Source organism: Spinacia oleracea, chromosome 3 (assembly GCF_020520425.1).
Source record: "Spinacia oleracea cultivar Varoflay chromosome 3, BTI_SOV_V1, whole genome shotgun sequence".
In the NCBI taxonomy this organism is placed as follows: domain Eukaryota; kingdom Viridiplantae; phylum Streptophyta; class Magnoliopsida; order Caryophyllales; family Amaranthaceae; genus Spinacia; species Spinacia oleracea.
This window is the reverse complement of record NC_079489.1, coordinates 61056890-61072604: the sequence shown is the minus strand read 5'-3', so window position 1 is coordinate 61072604 and position 15715 is coordinate 61056890. Positions and strand designations below refer to the sequence as shown.

At 37.7% G+C, this 15715-nt stretch overlaps 1 protein-coding gene across 2 annotated transcripts; it reads right to left on the bottom strand.

Annotated features, from left to right (window-relative positions):
* Nucleotides 1–483: 483 nt before the first annotated feature.
* LOC110804622 (lysine-specific demethylase ELF6) lies at nucleotides 484–15425 on the bottom strand. 2 transcript variants are annotated; one of them, XM_022010222.2, is made up of 7 exons: nucleotides 13873–15425; nucleotides 10194–10272; nucleotides 9988–10055; nucleotides 6919–7069; nucleotides 4284–4804; nucleotides 3081–3215; nucleotides 484–2621 (listed from the first exon to the last, which is right to left on the bottom strand). In XM_022010222.2, the coding sequence occupies exons 1-7, from the start codon at nucleotides 15017–15019 to the stop codon at nucleotides 784–786; spliced, it is 3939 nt and encodes a 1312-aa protein (XP_021865914.2). In that variant the 5' UTR covers nucleotides 15020–15425; the 3' UTR covers nucleotides 484–783. The 2 variants fall into 2 exon arrangements, with proteins under 2 accessions (XP_021865914.2, XP_056696344.1); XM_056840366.1 differs by having other exon boundaries at nucleotides 4284–4606; nucleotides 13873–15423.
* Between the last annotated feature and the right edge of the window lie 290 nt (nucleotides 15426–15715).

Here is a 15715-nt window from a genome sequence, read left to right as displayed (position 1 = left end):
AGTTGTAACAAGGTGGCCCATGCCATGACCAAGACCCCTCTCACCTTTGAGGAGCTTGTATGGCTTGAAGAATGCCCCCCAACTGTTTTATCTCTTGTCCAAGCAGACAAGTGTCTCATTTGAATGAAATATATACTGTTTTCCCGTCAAAAAAAAGAAAATAAAAGAAAGAATAGGTAGTGATTTTGAATTATTAGTATCACATAAACTGAGATAAATTTCAAACTAGCTTAGAAATGTCGACAAATTTTTAATTTAGGATTTTGTTATCATAATCTAATAATGAAAAGAATAACATCGAAACGAAATAATGGGTATCCTAAATTTTAAAAGTTGGGAATTTAAAATATAATAATTTTGGAGGGATTCTAGTGGGACTATTAAATTACAAAATATAATAACTGAGATACTTAAAAAAAAAATCGAGGAAATCATTTAGGGTTAACGCTGAAAATTTAACAGCAGACGAAAGAGAGAAAGAACTGGAGGAGTGAGGATGATAGTCATTTTTTACATTCGTTTCTTCAACGGAAAGAACTCAAAATAAAAACGCACTTAGTCTTAAAATGATGTTGACATTTTAAGGACTAGCTAGCCCCATTTAAGTAGAGGGTCGGGTCTGACCCTACAATTTCATTGCACTGGTCTACTCAAGAAGAATGAAGGATTTTACACGTAAATGCTACAGCAAAATGTATAACTAGTTTGTACATATCTTGTAATTGGCCGAATTGGTATCATCTTCACTACAAAAACTAGCTTCTGAAATCAACAAAGCATGCCTCACTTGGTAGATTGGTTTGCATAATGCCCAGTTTTCCGTCTGTGACGACTGTAGTCAGACACAAACCTGAAAGTAAGGCCACACCCTTTAATCTTACACTGGTAAGGACGTTCACCAGTATGCAGTCTAAAGTGCTCAGTCCTAGCCCATGCCCATTTGAAAGTCATGATACAGCCTTCCCATGTGCACTTCAGAGGCCTCTCATCATCATGAACTCGTTGGTGAAGAACCACATACTTATGGGACCTGAAACTCTTCCTACATCCTTTATGATGGCATTGATTGTGCTTGTGTAATAAAAGCTCAACCTTTGTCCTAAAATGTATTCGACAGCCCTCAAGATTACACCTGTAACCAGTTTTATTACCTACAACTTGATTGCATGAAGCTGAACTGACCAAAGATTCTTTAAGCTTCTTGGTCGGAGCTTTTTCTGAGGTCATTTCAACCATATCAACTGAATCGTCTTTATTCTTTCTTGGCCTTAGGCCTTCACATGGACTTCTTACATAGCTTTTATAGGCTTCAATGTGCAGCGCTTGTTTTTTTCTTCTATCACCACAAGTCATTTTAGCATTAGCCAATTTGTTATCCTGTTTTTTACACGTGCTCGACAATGAAGAAGCCCACGCACCAGTTTGAGAACTACCAGTGAGGTTATCCTTAGGCAGGTTACACATATCTACCTCCATCATAGTAGCATCATGTTTGCAAGTCTCACTCCCCCCTAAGTTTTCTGTCATATTACAAGCTGGATTAGCATAAACCTCAAGCTTCTTGCAAGGGACTGAACTTCCAGTAATCTCTGGGGAATAAGCTATGCACAATGCATGATCTGAGATGCTGCCTGCTCTGAGATCTCCACCAGTCTGATCATCATTTAGCTCTTCAGGCCTGCACATTATTGTAAGACCACTTGCTTTAGCTGTACAGACGTGTTGACTTCCAATGTCCTTTCCAGCATTACTTGACTTCCTCGCATCTGGCATAGCAGAAGCAAGTGAACTAGAACAATTCTCAGTATCCAAGTCTTCGCTTGCTAAATTAGGCTCTTCAACCACCCCTGCAATCCTGAGAAAATTGGAATCACTTGACGCTGATGTACAAGTTTCAATTATTACCGCTCCGGAAGTTCTGTTACTAGCAGGCTCCCTGTTTCCCGTAGGAGTCTCAACTTCCTTACATTCCACAACACGTATTTCAGAAGTGTCAAATTCTTCAGAATCTCCTTCTACAATCTTGAAACAGGGAGTCCCTGACGTGTCCTGTTCATTGTGATCAATAATCTTTCCACAATCAGCATCTGTCCCTTCCGTTGAGCATTCCATACTACACCCTAAGGCATGTTTCGCTCCTGAAATATTTCTTGATTTATTCCTGTACTTCCTCCTAGAATATTGAAGAAGTATCTTTCCTTTTATTTCCTTCGAATTGGAAATATGAATGATCTCATCCTTCTTAGAGAAATTCCCATCACAGTATGTTGCAAGAGTTCTATGGTTTGACACTCGTTTTGTCCTAGATTTTCTGGAACACCATTTGATATTTGAAATCCTTGAATCAGGAGCCATAATGGAAAGTAAATAGTCAATATTCAGCGCATGCTCAATCTTCTTTGGGAGACAGTCTCTTCTGGTCTTGACACTAAACCGTAAGTTGATTCCAAGTTTTGTTGTCCAGTCTTCTTGGAAGTCAGTAAGTTGTTCATCATCAATCGCCCTATCAATTAGTTTCAGTTCTTCCGGAGAAGCAAAATCAAGCGTAACCTCTTTGTAATTTAATGTGGTTCTGAGTTCTTCAGCGACAGCTGCAGCATTTGCCTTGATCTTTTGATAATCTGCAGTATAAAGAGGCAATAGAGCAGATATCAGAGTGAAATCTGAAGCAAGAAAGAACCCCATCTTCGCAAATTTCACGCTTTGAGTATGTCAGGCAATCTGATAAAAATAGATATTAGTGATCTAGAAGAATGTCATAATCTTGGTTTTGAAGAACAAGAAATGCTCCCAGATTCAAAGGTCACCAGAGCAACGAGAAAGGTAAAAGATGTGCACATCAAGCACACAAGCACTTTGCAAAGATGCTTGTGAACTTCTTACATTCATTTTGCTGAAATGATCTTGAGGTCCACATGTACAGAACTAAACCCCTAACAAGACTAGTGGTGAGGCTGTAGCAGACGAAATACAAGCAAGTGATGAAAACTACACAAGTTTCTTATTAGCTTAAGAAGAAGTTGAAAGCAATATTCTGCACCAACGATGATGATACAAAAAAACACAAAAGACCAGCATACCAGAATGGCAGATTACAAGCATATTTGCTCCACCTCTGGGTCTTAATAACTCTTCAATTTGAACAGCATGCTCCAAGCAGAAAATCCTCGGTCTCAGAAACCGAGAAGTATCCCAGGTCCCATCATTATTGGTATCTGCAACAAATAAGACGGTACTTTTAGACTAAACATTACACGTGACTTATAACATAGGCTACATTAAAAAAAAACACTTGCTATTGTAATTTTTAACAACAAAAACAGTAGGATTTTAGAGAAGGCCAAAGAAAGTTCAGCATAGGACATACTTACCTATGATGCTGACTTCACCAGTATACATCAGAATATACAAGAAAGTAGAAATTGTATTAGGCTCCGTTCTATTTAACTTATTTTGTCATAATGTTTATCAAAATTTATCTTAGCTTAATTGAACTTATTTAATTTATCTGAACTAAGAAAAGAACTTATTTTGTTTGAAATAAACTTACTTGTGTGTGAAATCCCCTCAAAGGAACTTATTTACTCTGAACTTGTCTTATCTTATCAAAACTTATTTTATCTTATTGGAAGTTATCTTAACTTAGTGTGTAAGAAGTAACTCAAAATCAGCCGAACTCAGGGCCTTAATTAACAATAAAATCTCACTAGATAGCAGCAAATCATCAAAACTCGCTTTGAACCCGTACAATAAACAAATGAAGAATAAAAATAATCATGTGACATCATTTTTATATTCAAAATATCCTTAGTTTTATAGGTTGCGTAACTACAGTGTAAGTATATGATAAATTGATCTTAGTTTAAAACATATTTCAAACTCTTTCCAATGGTATGAAGATTTGAAAATTTTGAATTGTGTGGAAAAAGTTAAGTTTGATTTACATATTATAACCATCTGTTAAGTTTGAATTGTGTGGAAAGGCACATTTGGTAATGTAAATGAGTCTAACAGGGTTACCTTGGTGTTTCTTTCCTAAATTCTATTGTGACAAGGCAATCCCACCTGGCGCTTCCAATGCTCAAGATAAAAGCCTCCAGATAGGTAACGAGAAAGGAAGAGACTAAAAAGAAATTAACTGAAGAGCTCACCACAATGCAACATACCATTCAAACAACTTTTTTGTCGTGTTGTATGCAATAATAAAGGGGAACACAAGGCGGTTCAAAATAATCATGTTATAACTAAATATTATAATGTCATACCGGGAAAAGAGATCTTACCGCGGCATTGAATGTGACATAAAGCTTGTTGTCGTGAACTGCGAACTGCCCCAAATAGAGACATCTTCTCAGAAGACAAATTTGTCCTTGATGCTGTCTTTGATGGTTGAACCACTGACATAATTGGATATCCAAGAATTCCACAAGCCACGCACACCAAGGTTCCAGAGTCAACTTGAAAGTCAGACAAAACATCATTACTGTCCAGATACAAGCCATTTAAAGATCTCCTGTATGTGGTTAGGTGGTGAATATCCTCATCCCCACCCTTGTAAGTTGGGACAGACACATCCAGAATGGTTCCCGCTTGTGATAAGGAGTCTCTGGCAAGTGATGGCAGTGAATCAGGGTGCCATAACACAGCACGAAATGCAGAATCTTTTCCTAGAAGAGTATTCAATAGATGGTTTTCGTTTATAACATCTTCAATAAAAGCTTTTTTAACCAAAAGCTCTCGTTCTTCCTCCAGGCGATTTCTCAAACGAGAACTCCGTACACCTGGAAGCAGGGCTCTTGGGACCCTGCCATGAAATTCCGTACTTCAGGGCTATCAATAATAATAAAAGACATTACCTCCATTTTTCTTGACCCGTTGAAATAGGCTCACATACTTAGGAGGATGCATTAAGAAAGCAAAAGACAAAAAAAAAGCCTACCACTAACCCACCCTTCTCCCAAATTGACAGTCATGACAGACCACCATCATGTCTCCTCCACAGATACACCATTATGACAGAGCACCACCAATATTTTGAAGTTAAAGAATGGATTTGGCATTTCAACACAAATTCGCACATATAGCAGCATTTCAACACAAATTCGCACAGTGCATGGCATAGCAACAATTTCGCACATGAACCCGAGTATGGAGTCCTGAAGCGCCTCTATCCATAGCAGCACCCATCCCCAAGTTCGCACATGAGCATATTTTTCATAAAATCGAGGGCATGGAGGTAGGACTTGCCTATGGTAGTTTTAGATCTGGAACCTCCGGCCAAATCTGACCATCACGGCCTCGCTTTTGATAAATTGCATTGGGTTGTTGCGGTTAGGGTTAAGGGAAAAGAGGAGGGTGGAGGTGGTAGTGGCAGAGGAGAGGAGAGAGGGTGGCGGTTGCTGCTGCGATGGAGGGGGAGAGAAAGGGAAGATATTGTGTTAGAGGGGAGAGAAGAGAGGCAGTGGCGGTGAAGAGGAGAGTGAGGGTGGCGGCTTCTGTTGGTGGAGGTGACTGGCTGACTGACCAGGAGAGAGGAGAGTGATGTTTAAATAAGGGTAAAATACTAAAATAAGAATTTTACATTACAAAATTTTCCCAAAAAGGAAACAGGTCAAGTAAAAAAGAACTTCCTTGAAAGGAATACATGTCAACTGAAAAAGAATGAAGGAAGTAATAGACAGGCATGAGCTGCATTGTTACGGTCCGAATGTTTTGGGAACCGGATCGTGTGGCGCGCTCCTACCTATTGGGCGGTAGGTGCGGAACGAATTCAGAGGGGATCGTGAAGCACGAGCGAGCAAGGTTTCTGAAAATGAGCGCTCTTGTCTATTGGCGACAAGAATAGGACGCGGGCGCCGATCGAACAAGTGGGGCAGACGACGCGAGTGTATCTGTTCGAGAGATTTTGTTGAGGCAAGAAAGCTTAAAAACAAGCGACAGCACATATCTATAAAGGCTTACAACAACGCTAGTGATTAAGCAAAGGCAACTTCTAGTGAGAGGTATTGGTTCATCCCCCTCATAGAGGTTCATTTTGAATTAGCCAAAAATTATCAGTGGAATGACAGAAACATAATAATCTTATCTAAAGCCTTAGAAACTTAAAAGAAAAGTTCTAGAAAACGTAGATAAGAAAAATACAACGAAATATAAGAAAAGTACAAGGCAACGAAGGTTGGATGGCTTTCTTATTAAAGTACTTCAGATATAAGTCAAGGGGTGAATGAGTGATCAAGGACGAACCAACTAACAGAAGAAAAACTTATGTCACATTAGCTTGACCCACCGTTTACTAGACCAAAGTCTGAAGTTCCAACAGATTATTTCTCAACTTTTGATTACAATAGAACCACTCTCTCATTAAGTATCCTTTAGTACTTATTTGTTATTAACTAGTAGACCAGAGTCACCAGACAATTCCTTTCCAATCAAAGATCTAAAAGAACATCTATGTAACTATAGGGATATCGTTGAAATGACCCTTTTGAACTGAAACAGATACGGTTGGCATAAATATGAAAGTTTACCCACTTTGATATACAGGAGAGTATACAACTAGATAGAAGTGAATGAAGAAAGAGGATCTTTGTTGACGACTACCAGAGATGAAATATTTAGTTCATGAAGCCAACCCCGTCCTATGGGAATTAAGGCTTTGACGTTGTTGTTGTTGTTGGTCCTAAATCCTTCCTACAGAGGTCTCTTAAAAAGCATCAAAGTAGTAACACGGAATTGTGTGATACATCTTATATTTTTATTCTTAGCTTGACCTTTCAGTGCAATGGCAAAACAACTTACATACTTTGTTCAGGGTGTGACAAAAACTCAAAACAGGGCAAATATAGTCCATCCGAACCACTATATAACAGTTTAACAAAAATTGCAGGAGAGGCAGAAATCAGCTAAAAAGTTGCTGACCTTAAAATAAAAGACATAGTCAACAAGTATAGCAGTTGCTGATGGGACAGCATTGGTAAATGATCCATGGCTGCCCGGCGCACAGCAGCTTCCTTCGCTATGGTGAGCCATTGAGGAGTGCCAAAATTGGCAGCTTCTCCGCAGTTAAAACCTACACAATTTACAACCAACGGATTCAGTGAAAGTACAGAGAACTTAAGCATGAAAGACTAATATGCCACCTCAAGTATACAAGATATACTACCTCCTTTTCACTAAGTTTTTACGTATTGAAAAATGTGCCCAAACTTGAAAAACTTTGACCGTAAATTCCCGCAATTACATGTATTAAAATCTTATCATGTGAGATCTTGTTAGAGTCATCTCAATATGTATTTTCAAAATATCAACATATTCATAACTAATATGGTGTCATGTGCAAGATTTATATTAAATAACCATAACTATGAGGAAAGAATACAAAAGCAAAACTTGTATTTACTTTTTTATTTTCCTTTTGTTCTTGGACATTATTGCATCACTTGGTCAATTTCTGCTCCCTATATACCCTTCCCACTTCAAATTTATGTTCATATTCTTTTTGAACTTCTTATACATCATGGATCATGGCATCATTAAGTTGGAATGGGTTGGCCTTGGCCGTGGCCTCCCTCCCTCACTTTCCTCTCACACAGCATGATGGCAGCATGTCCACTAACACATCAAACTGATGCACTAAAAGACATTTGTAATAACTTAACCCAGTGATGTCGCACAAAGTGTGGAAAAACATAATTACACTCTCCACCATCCAGTAGCATAATAGAGCAACAGTATTTTTTCAAACTATGAAATGTGTCAAAATAGGAACTGAAGCAAAAGGTAATGAAGCTTTATGATCAAAATGAACTCCCATCACCTTCTGAATAGAAACTTTATTAATAAACACTTAGCCTTAAGCCATTAATAACGTTATTTATGATTAAATGATTAAGATCAATATAGGGTATAATTTCCCAAGAAATAACTCTTTAGCCCTAACAAAACCAATTTTACAGTGAGTTTGCTGGCCATCAAAAACTCATAAAAAGAGAAATTTCAAAGCCACTTAAAGGCCTGTTTGGTAGCCGGTAAAAAAATGGTGGGAATGGTAATAAATCTAAGTGTTTTTTGACAATAAAATAACATTCCATGGTAATGAAATTTTGTCTCAAACTTTGTGTTTTTCTTCATAAATTTGCATTCCCACCTAATACCACTCCCCAAATGTTAATAGATGGAAATGGAAATTTATAAAGAAATAAGAGATAATATTGAGTGAACTAGCATTACCATGGGAATGGATATTGATTTTCCTTACAAATTTACATACAAATTCATTCTCATAGACATAATTTATGGCAGGCTACCAAGTGGGTTGTAAGAGTAATGTCATGTTTCTTCCCAATTAAACAAAAGACACTCCTTAGTGTCTTTACTAAGCTCAGGAAGATCTTTTGTTTCTCCAATGTAAAATCGACATATCTCACTATCTTTTATACAATTGAAAAGAGCTTGAAATATGCTTTAAATAAGATCCATTTAATTGGAAATTTGTAAAAATAATCGAACCTTTGTCATGTCTTCTAAAACTCCACAACCCCGCATCTTTAAAAAAAAAATTGACTTGCTACTAAGGTTTTAGGTAAAATGTACTATTTTGGGAAGATATCCCCCTCAAACTGGATTATTCCTGAGTTAATCAAAGATGGTACTGTTTTTACAAGAACGGACAAATGTTGGATTATTTTTTGTACATTTTCCTTTTTGATTTGAAAAATCTTTACATGCAACTTATGAGAATCATTTAAATATGAAAACATAGCTGAGTGTTATAAAATAAATACTCCCTTTGTTCCTGAAAGATAGATTTGCTTCTACTTTATTCCTATTTTGGCACAATTTTCACCACTTTACACCCTTACACCCCCCATTTGGCCCCCACCTCCGCTAATTTATTCCTCTATCCTACACACCTCCGTACATTTATTTCTCTCTCCTACTCACCTCCAAGGCTCCACACATTTATTTCTATCTCCTACCCACCTCCAAGGCTCCACACATTTATTTCTCTTTCCTACCACCTCAACTCATTTATTTCTCTTTCTTACTGACTTCACAACAACCCACTTGCTACTACTTTAATTTTAAAAAGCGCGTCGCGCCTAGGCTCAAAGGGAAAGTCCTAGAGCAAGCACCTACAGACGGCGCGCGCCTTATGCGCCTTTTCCCAAGCAGTGCTTAAGTGCCTTAGTGCCTTACAGTATAAGGCTCCAATCCTTAGTCCCCTTTCTACTTTTTTTCTTCACCAAAAGGTATTGATATATTTACTATTTTACCCCTTTGTGATAACAAGTAATACTATTTTGAATTTTTTAAAAATATAAACACCACAAAAAAAAAAATATATATATATATATATGTGCGCCTTGTCAAAAAAAAAGGAGCCCGCCTTCGCCTAGGGTCCAGTTACTTTTTCTCCTTGGGCCTTTTAAAACTAAAAATGGAGGCGGTATGAGTTACAATAAAAATATGATTACATATCCAGTCATGATTATCTGAATTCCCATAGATATGAAAATACTATATAACCTCATGTCAAAAAAATACTAATACCAAATATATAATAAGCAAACAAATTACTTACTATAGAAAAGAATACTAAAATACAACCAACCCATGAGAACCCAGGCAACGCACGGGCTCAACTACCAGTAACTATTACATTAAGTAATTTTCCTTATCTAAAATTATTGTTTGCAAACTAGACAAAAAGTGGCGAATTTTTTGTAGCCATGAGCCACAACATCTACGGAAGTAATTTGGTGGCATGACTTTCTCATAACAGAAATGTAGAGCACAGTCATATGTACAGGCCAAAATGTAATATTGAGATCAACAGTAGACTCAATATAGCCATAGAAAAAGTTCAATATTGACACATAACAAGATACATATATTCTTGAAAGGCTCTATACATGGTTGGAAACTTCTGCTGACTAAAACATATGATTTGAAAAGATTTTTAAAACAATTTTGTAAACTGATTACCATGACTGAATCCTACATGATAAGCCCTTGGAAACGTCACTACAAATTCACCAGGGTTCTGTACCAACCTACAAAAGATGGCATTCAATTTGAAACAAATATTAAGAAAAATGGGCAGCATAATATAACATAGAAAACAACATATATACATACAATGAAGCAGCTAGAATTCTAAGATCGGGAATCAGAACAATAAATGAACATACCTGCAACATGGAATGCCAGAAGCAACAACCATCTCAGGTGACAAAAGAGTGGTTTTCTCACCAAGAAGTTTCAGTGCAGCTGTGCAAGAGACAACCACCTGAGTTACAACAGTACATAGCTTAACCGATAAGAGAATCCACACAATGAGAAAGAAAATGGAAACCAGTAGGGAAGTAGGTAATGCCAAAACAATAACTTATTCCATGTCATTCCATTTGATTGTTGCATGTTTGAGATTACTTACTTAAGATACATTATGAAAAAAAAAACAAAGTAACAAGCCTGCAAAAGGAGAAATGCCATCACAACTCTCAACGCCTTTGAGGGTATATTGTGGTCTTTTCTTTGTGATGACTGATGGAGTGATGGAGTATCAGTGCGCACGATCGATCGATCTTAAATTGGTGAGGATTCTCATGTAGCATTATGATGTTATAGCGAATCATTTTAATGAACTACTTACATTTGAAAAATAACGCGTTGTTAGGAGTTAGATTCCAGGCCTTAAACAAGCATTGGTTTGATTGAAGATTTAAGATTGGCTTGTGATGGTTTATGGGGTCATAAGGAACAATACTTGGTGTGTACCATGGCATCACATTCTACCAAGTGTAGGATAACAATTGTGTTTGCTATCTGATATTCATGGCATTTGAATCATGGGTATTATGAGTCATAAAAAATGTTTTGGAAACCTCTTGAACCCTTAGCTTTAACTAACTGCTAGCAAAGTCCAGGTGCTCATGTGCCACAGCCAATTAGACATTCCTTATCTCCGTATGCTTCTGCCCATGTGCCACAGCCAGTCAGCCACGATGTAATGGTGTCTAAGTCATGACACATGGATGGCTACAACCAAGCTCAATTTCCGATGATGATGCTCCATTCTCACTCAATGTCACAGCCAAGGCAAGACTATCACAGCCATGAAGGCCTTTGGCATGCAAGAAGCCAATTTGTGACATTGGATATATGATTTCTTCCTTGTAATTTCTAGGGGGTCAGGCAAAACACCATCATCACGTGCAGTGGAAAAAGGGTTATGTGAATCATATTTATGAAACGAAGTACTCCATAACCCAGAAACTAAAACAACAAAATTGTTCAACATACACGTCCAAAACCCTTTACTTAACCAAGTACGAATCACCAATCAATCAACAATCACTACATATACATTGTAGTTCACATCCCCATATGCATCTCCCAGATTGTGTAGTACGCAACCCATACCTTCTCAAGAACGCAGCGGGCTTCTCAACTCAGAAGATCACGTATCATTGGAGGCCTTCTCCTAGTTCACACGTCAACTCTCTTAAGACCGAGCTTCTAAACTCATCACTGTCTTAAGAACTGTCGCTAAACTACTGAGACCTACCCACCCCCGGTGTTACCTAAGTCTTGATTCGCTTTTCTAAGCAAAACGGCTATGGAACGCAATTTGCTACATAGTTTTAGTAATCTACTTTACTACTGTACAATGGCTGACCCCCTCTTTTCGTGTCTTTGGAATGCACCTCTTACTTATTACTTATTATAGAGAGAGAGGAAGTATAAGTATAAAGAGGATTGGACACTCTCTCTGACCCACTATGAGCTTATACTGGTACTGTTGTCAGACACTATTCTCAACAGATTGGTCAAACAACAAAAACACAACCACCATGAACCAGAGGCACATGTAGAAGCAGAACGTGCATGGAACCAAAGTAGTTAAGTAGTTAAGTAAAGTTAGTAAACAAAATAGCATAGTAAACAAAGTTAGTATTATAGTTAAACAAAATAGCATAGTAGTTAAGTAGTATAAGCATAGAGGACAAGGAATCCTCTAAAGAATTCAATATAAGAGAATGGAGTGCAAAATGGGAATCTCAATTTAACTCATATTATTTTCAACTACCAAAGTCAACCGATACAACGATCATTTCTCCATGGAAATTTAAACTAGATGTTAGCTCCTCTTGAAACAAGCGAAAGTTAGCGGTAGAGAGAGATACATCACTTTCTGATACCATACTCTTATGTCCTCATAAGACATCAATTTTTCACACAGGTTAAAAATTCTGAACAGTGTCCATCACCAACAGCCCAACAATAATGTCTCCCTTAGTTCATAAACTGTGTTACTTCGACATTTCTCTTTTGGGCTCATACCCGTGTCGACCCGACACGACACTGATCCGGGTATGGAATCCGTACCGGATCCTTGGCCGGTCAGTCAGACATGGCTGGTCAGCCCCTGCTTTAAGAAAATTTCCAATCTATTTTTCATTAACCCTAGATCTGTTAATTAGGAATAAATTTCACTTTGTTTTTTGTTTAAAGCATCGGGCTGCTTTCAGAAAACTTATTCAATTCTTTTTTTCAAAAGAAATTAATTCTTATTTTCTTTTTCTTTAATGAATTAATTTTTCTAGTAAATTTTTTCCATGTCCCAATATCCGTGTCTAAAATTAGGACAGGGTCCCGTGTCTTGAAATTTTAACTTTACCGGGTCCGACACTCGAATCCACACCCGTGTCCGAGTAACATAGTTCATAAATGCCTACATAACCCAGTACCAAAGAATGTCCCAACAGTCCAACATTTCTCTTACCACTTACACACATCAACCTGGTGATGTCCCATCGTATCTTTCACTTAAAAAGATCTGGTGTCTAACTAGTACCCTTAGTTTAAAAAAAAGGCGCAAGGCTCACCTAGGCTCAGCCTTTAGCGCCTTCAACTCTCCGGCGCGCGCCTTTGTGCGCCTTAGGTAAGGCGCAAGGCGCAGAGCCTTGTGCGCCTTCAGTCTTCGGGCTGACGTGGATCTTTTTGTTTTTCTTTTTTAATGACATAAACACACCCCATGTGACCTATCAACGGTCATATCTCTACAACCTAAGCTTTTTGGGTAGTGGCAATAGCATAATATGAGTTAATTTTCATATTTCCAACTTGTAATTACTATGGAAGATTCTAATTCTGGCACTCAAACGACGGGCTCACACGATGCTTATGAACCGGCAAGAAAATATGGCACTCGAATAGTATTATATTGTTTTGAGTATAAATAGTGTTAATTTTGTTCTATATCGAATTTTAAGGTTTATTAGGAAATTATGTGCGCCTCGTACCCAAAAGGCGCGCGCCTGAGCCTTGCGCCTTGCGCCTAGGCTCCATGACCCTTGTGCGCCTTAGAGCCCTTGTGCCTTTTTAAACTAAGCTAGTGCCCAAAGGCCATAATTCCTTAACTCCATCACATATAAATATATAATACATTAATACCTTTAGGTCCAAATCCCTTTATACATGCCAATATTTTCAAGTGCAGAAAGGTATTGCTATCACTCTATCAGTAAGAAGCTCATGCAACCACAATTACCATCACTCAAACAGCTACATGCCAACATCATAATCCATCCTCAATATCCATACAGATTATTATTTAATTACACTTTATTAATCAATGTTTGTTTAGTTATAGCATGGGGGAAATGACAATGAAGTATTTAACCTGTCCCATAAAGTTGCCCCATGTTAAACACATTCCAGAAGCCAAGTATGTGATTACATTTTATGCTGCTGAAATTGGTTTAAAATCATGAATATAATAATCTAACCATAATCACACCAAAACAAACAAAAAATATATAACAAAGATGATGCTGATAGCAGAACCATATAAAAATAACATACCCAAGTGGTCAACATCTCCTCCACAAGCTTGTTTATGTATAACATCCTCAAAAGCAAAAGCATATTCCCCAGGGATTGCGTACCATGTCTTTGGTGAGCCGGTATGCAGAAAATTCAAGCTATGAAGCTCGTGATCTTCAACATGCCAGGCAAACCAACTGAACAACATACCAATATAAACCATTGGGGAAGTTACACCAGGAATATCATCCAGCATAAAACGAGTGAGTGAGCCAGCAGAGCGAGCAATTACTTGTAGGTTCCAAGGACAGTTTGACAGCTTCCATCCAGCAGTACCTTCGAGTTCGGGATCAGCTTTCAGTTTAGTAGATTGTGAGATTTCATCTGGCGATGATGTTGGTAGATCAACACTTTCCTTTTCTAGCTCTACAAGTGTACTTGAACACGGTACTGGTACTTCACCTTTTACCCCAGCACATAGTACTGATGCATCGTTTACACCCCGTTGTCTCCGGTAGGAACTTCCTCCATGACCTTGACCACACATTTTCCTTCTCTTTTTACATGCACGAAGGTAACCCGACAATCCCTCTGGTTCACCAAAACCAGAACCTGGAACATCGTTTGCATATTCTACATACATAGGCTTCTCTGAAGCGGCTTTCCAAAACAATGCCTCAATAGCTAAAGGAGCAACTTCCTTAACCGTACCTAATACACTCCGCCTAAATTCTTTCGACTTAGATTCAAACTGTTCCAGTGTATAGAACTCCCCACTTTCCCATACTTGCTTTTGTGCAGCCGGTTGTGAGGCATCAACCTCGCCCCTGCTTCTCTTTCCTTCTTTCCCCAATTCTTGTTGCCTGGTGGTGAATACAGCTCTATTCTCGTTATTATTTCTCTTGTCCTGAGATACCCTCTTCGATGAATCACCCATTTCTTTAAAATTCACATCCAAACCCAATTCACGACTTCTCAAAAGAGTTTTGTTCAGGTTGTTGAAAACGTATCTTCTTGATGGTTTGGGCAATGGAGGAATCACTTTACAAATACCAAAACCACCAACTTCTTTCTCAATTTTTGAAATATAAGCAATTGGGTCAGCAAATTCGGTTTCTGTCGGCCGGAATTCCGGCGCTAACGGCAATTCCTTTAGCCATTGAGGTAATTTAACATTCCCCATCATAAACTAAGAGTCTAACACTATCAACATAGAAGAACAACGTCGTCTAAAATTTCAAATTTCCGGAATTCAAAGATTAAGCAACGACAACAAAACAAAAAAAAAAAAAAACTCTCTTAAACCCTAGATTTCAATCAATCTTTTGATTCTACTCGGTAAATGATAAAATCAAATCATACAGAATCCTAATTCCTAAGAACAGAAATGTGAGATTGAAATTGATGTAAAATAGAAACTAAAACTGCTTAATAGTATTAGTGGAAACAAGAAAATTAACAGTATAGGTGTGAAATTAACGTAACCTGGGATTGAAGTTAACCGTTATCAGCGGATTATGATAGATAGAAGTGAAGAACCGAATCTTTTAGGTGGTGTTGTGGGGGAGGAGGAAATTAGGGGATGGCTTTAGAAGAGCAACGCTAGTGGTCCCATTTACAATTATATTAATATTTCTTTCTTTATCGTCCTAAAATCTTACTCACCTCGTCTATTTACTAAAATAATTCACACATTATCACTTTCAACTTATTTTAATAAATTTAACTCACTTTTCTAAAATTATATAGCAATCAAAGAGTATCTACTTTTAAAATACGGAGGGAGTAATAAATATTTTACCACTAAGATATTACATATTTCATGTTATCATTTAAAAAAAATGTATAAGTGTAAATGTTATTTATGTAGTAACGCGGGGCG

Coding starts and splice junctions, on each gene's coding strand:
- LOC110804622 (XM_022010222.2), bottom strand. CDS start 15,019: ATGATGGGGAATGTTAAATTACCTCAATGGCTAAAGGAATTGCCGTTA. Junction 7,070..9,987: donor TCATGTAGGATTCAGTCATG/GTAATCAGTTTA, acceptor TAAATTGTGTAG/GTTTTAACTGCGGAGAAGCT. Junction 2,622..3,080: donor GCTTGTAATCTGCCATTCTG/GTATGCTGGTCT, acceptor TTTATACTGCAG/ATTATCAAAAGATCAAGGCA.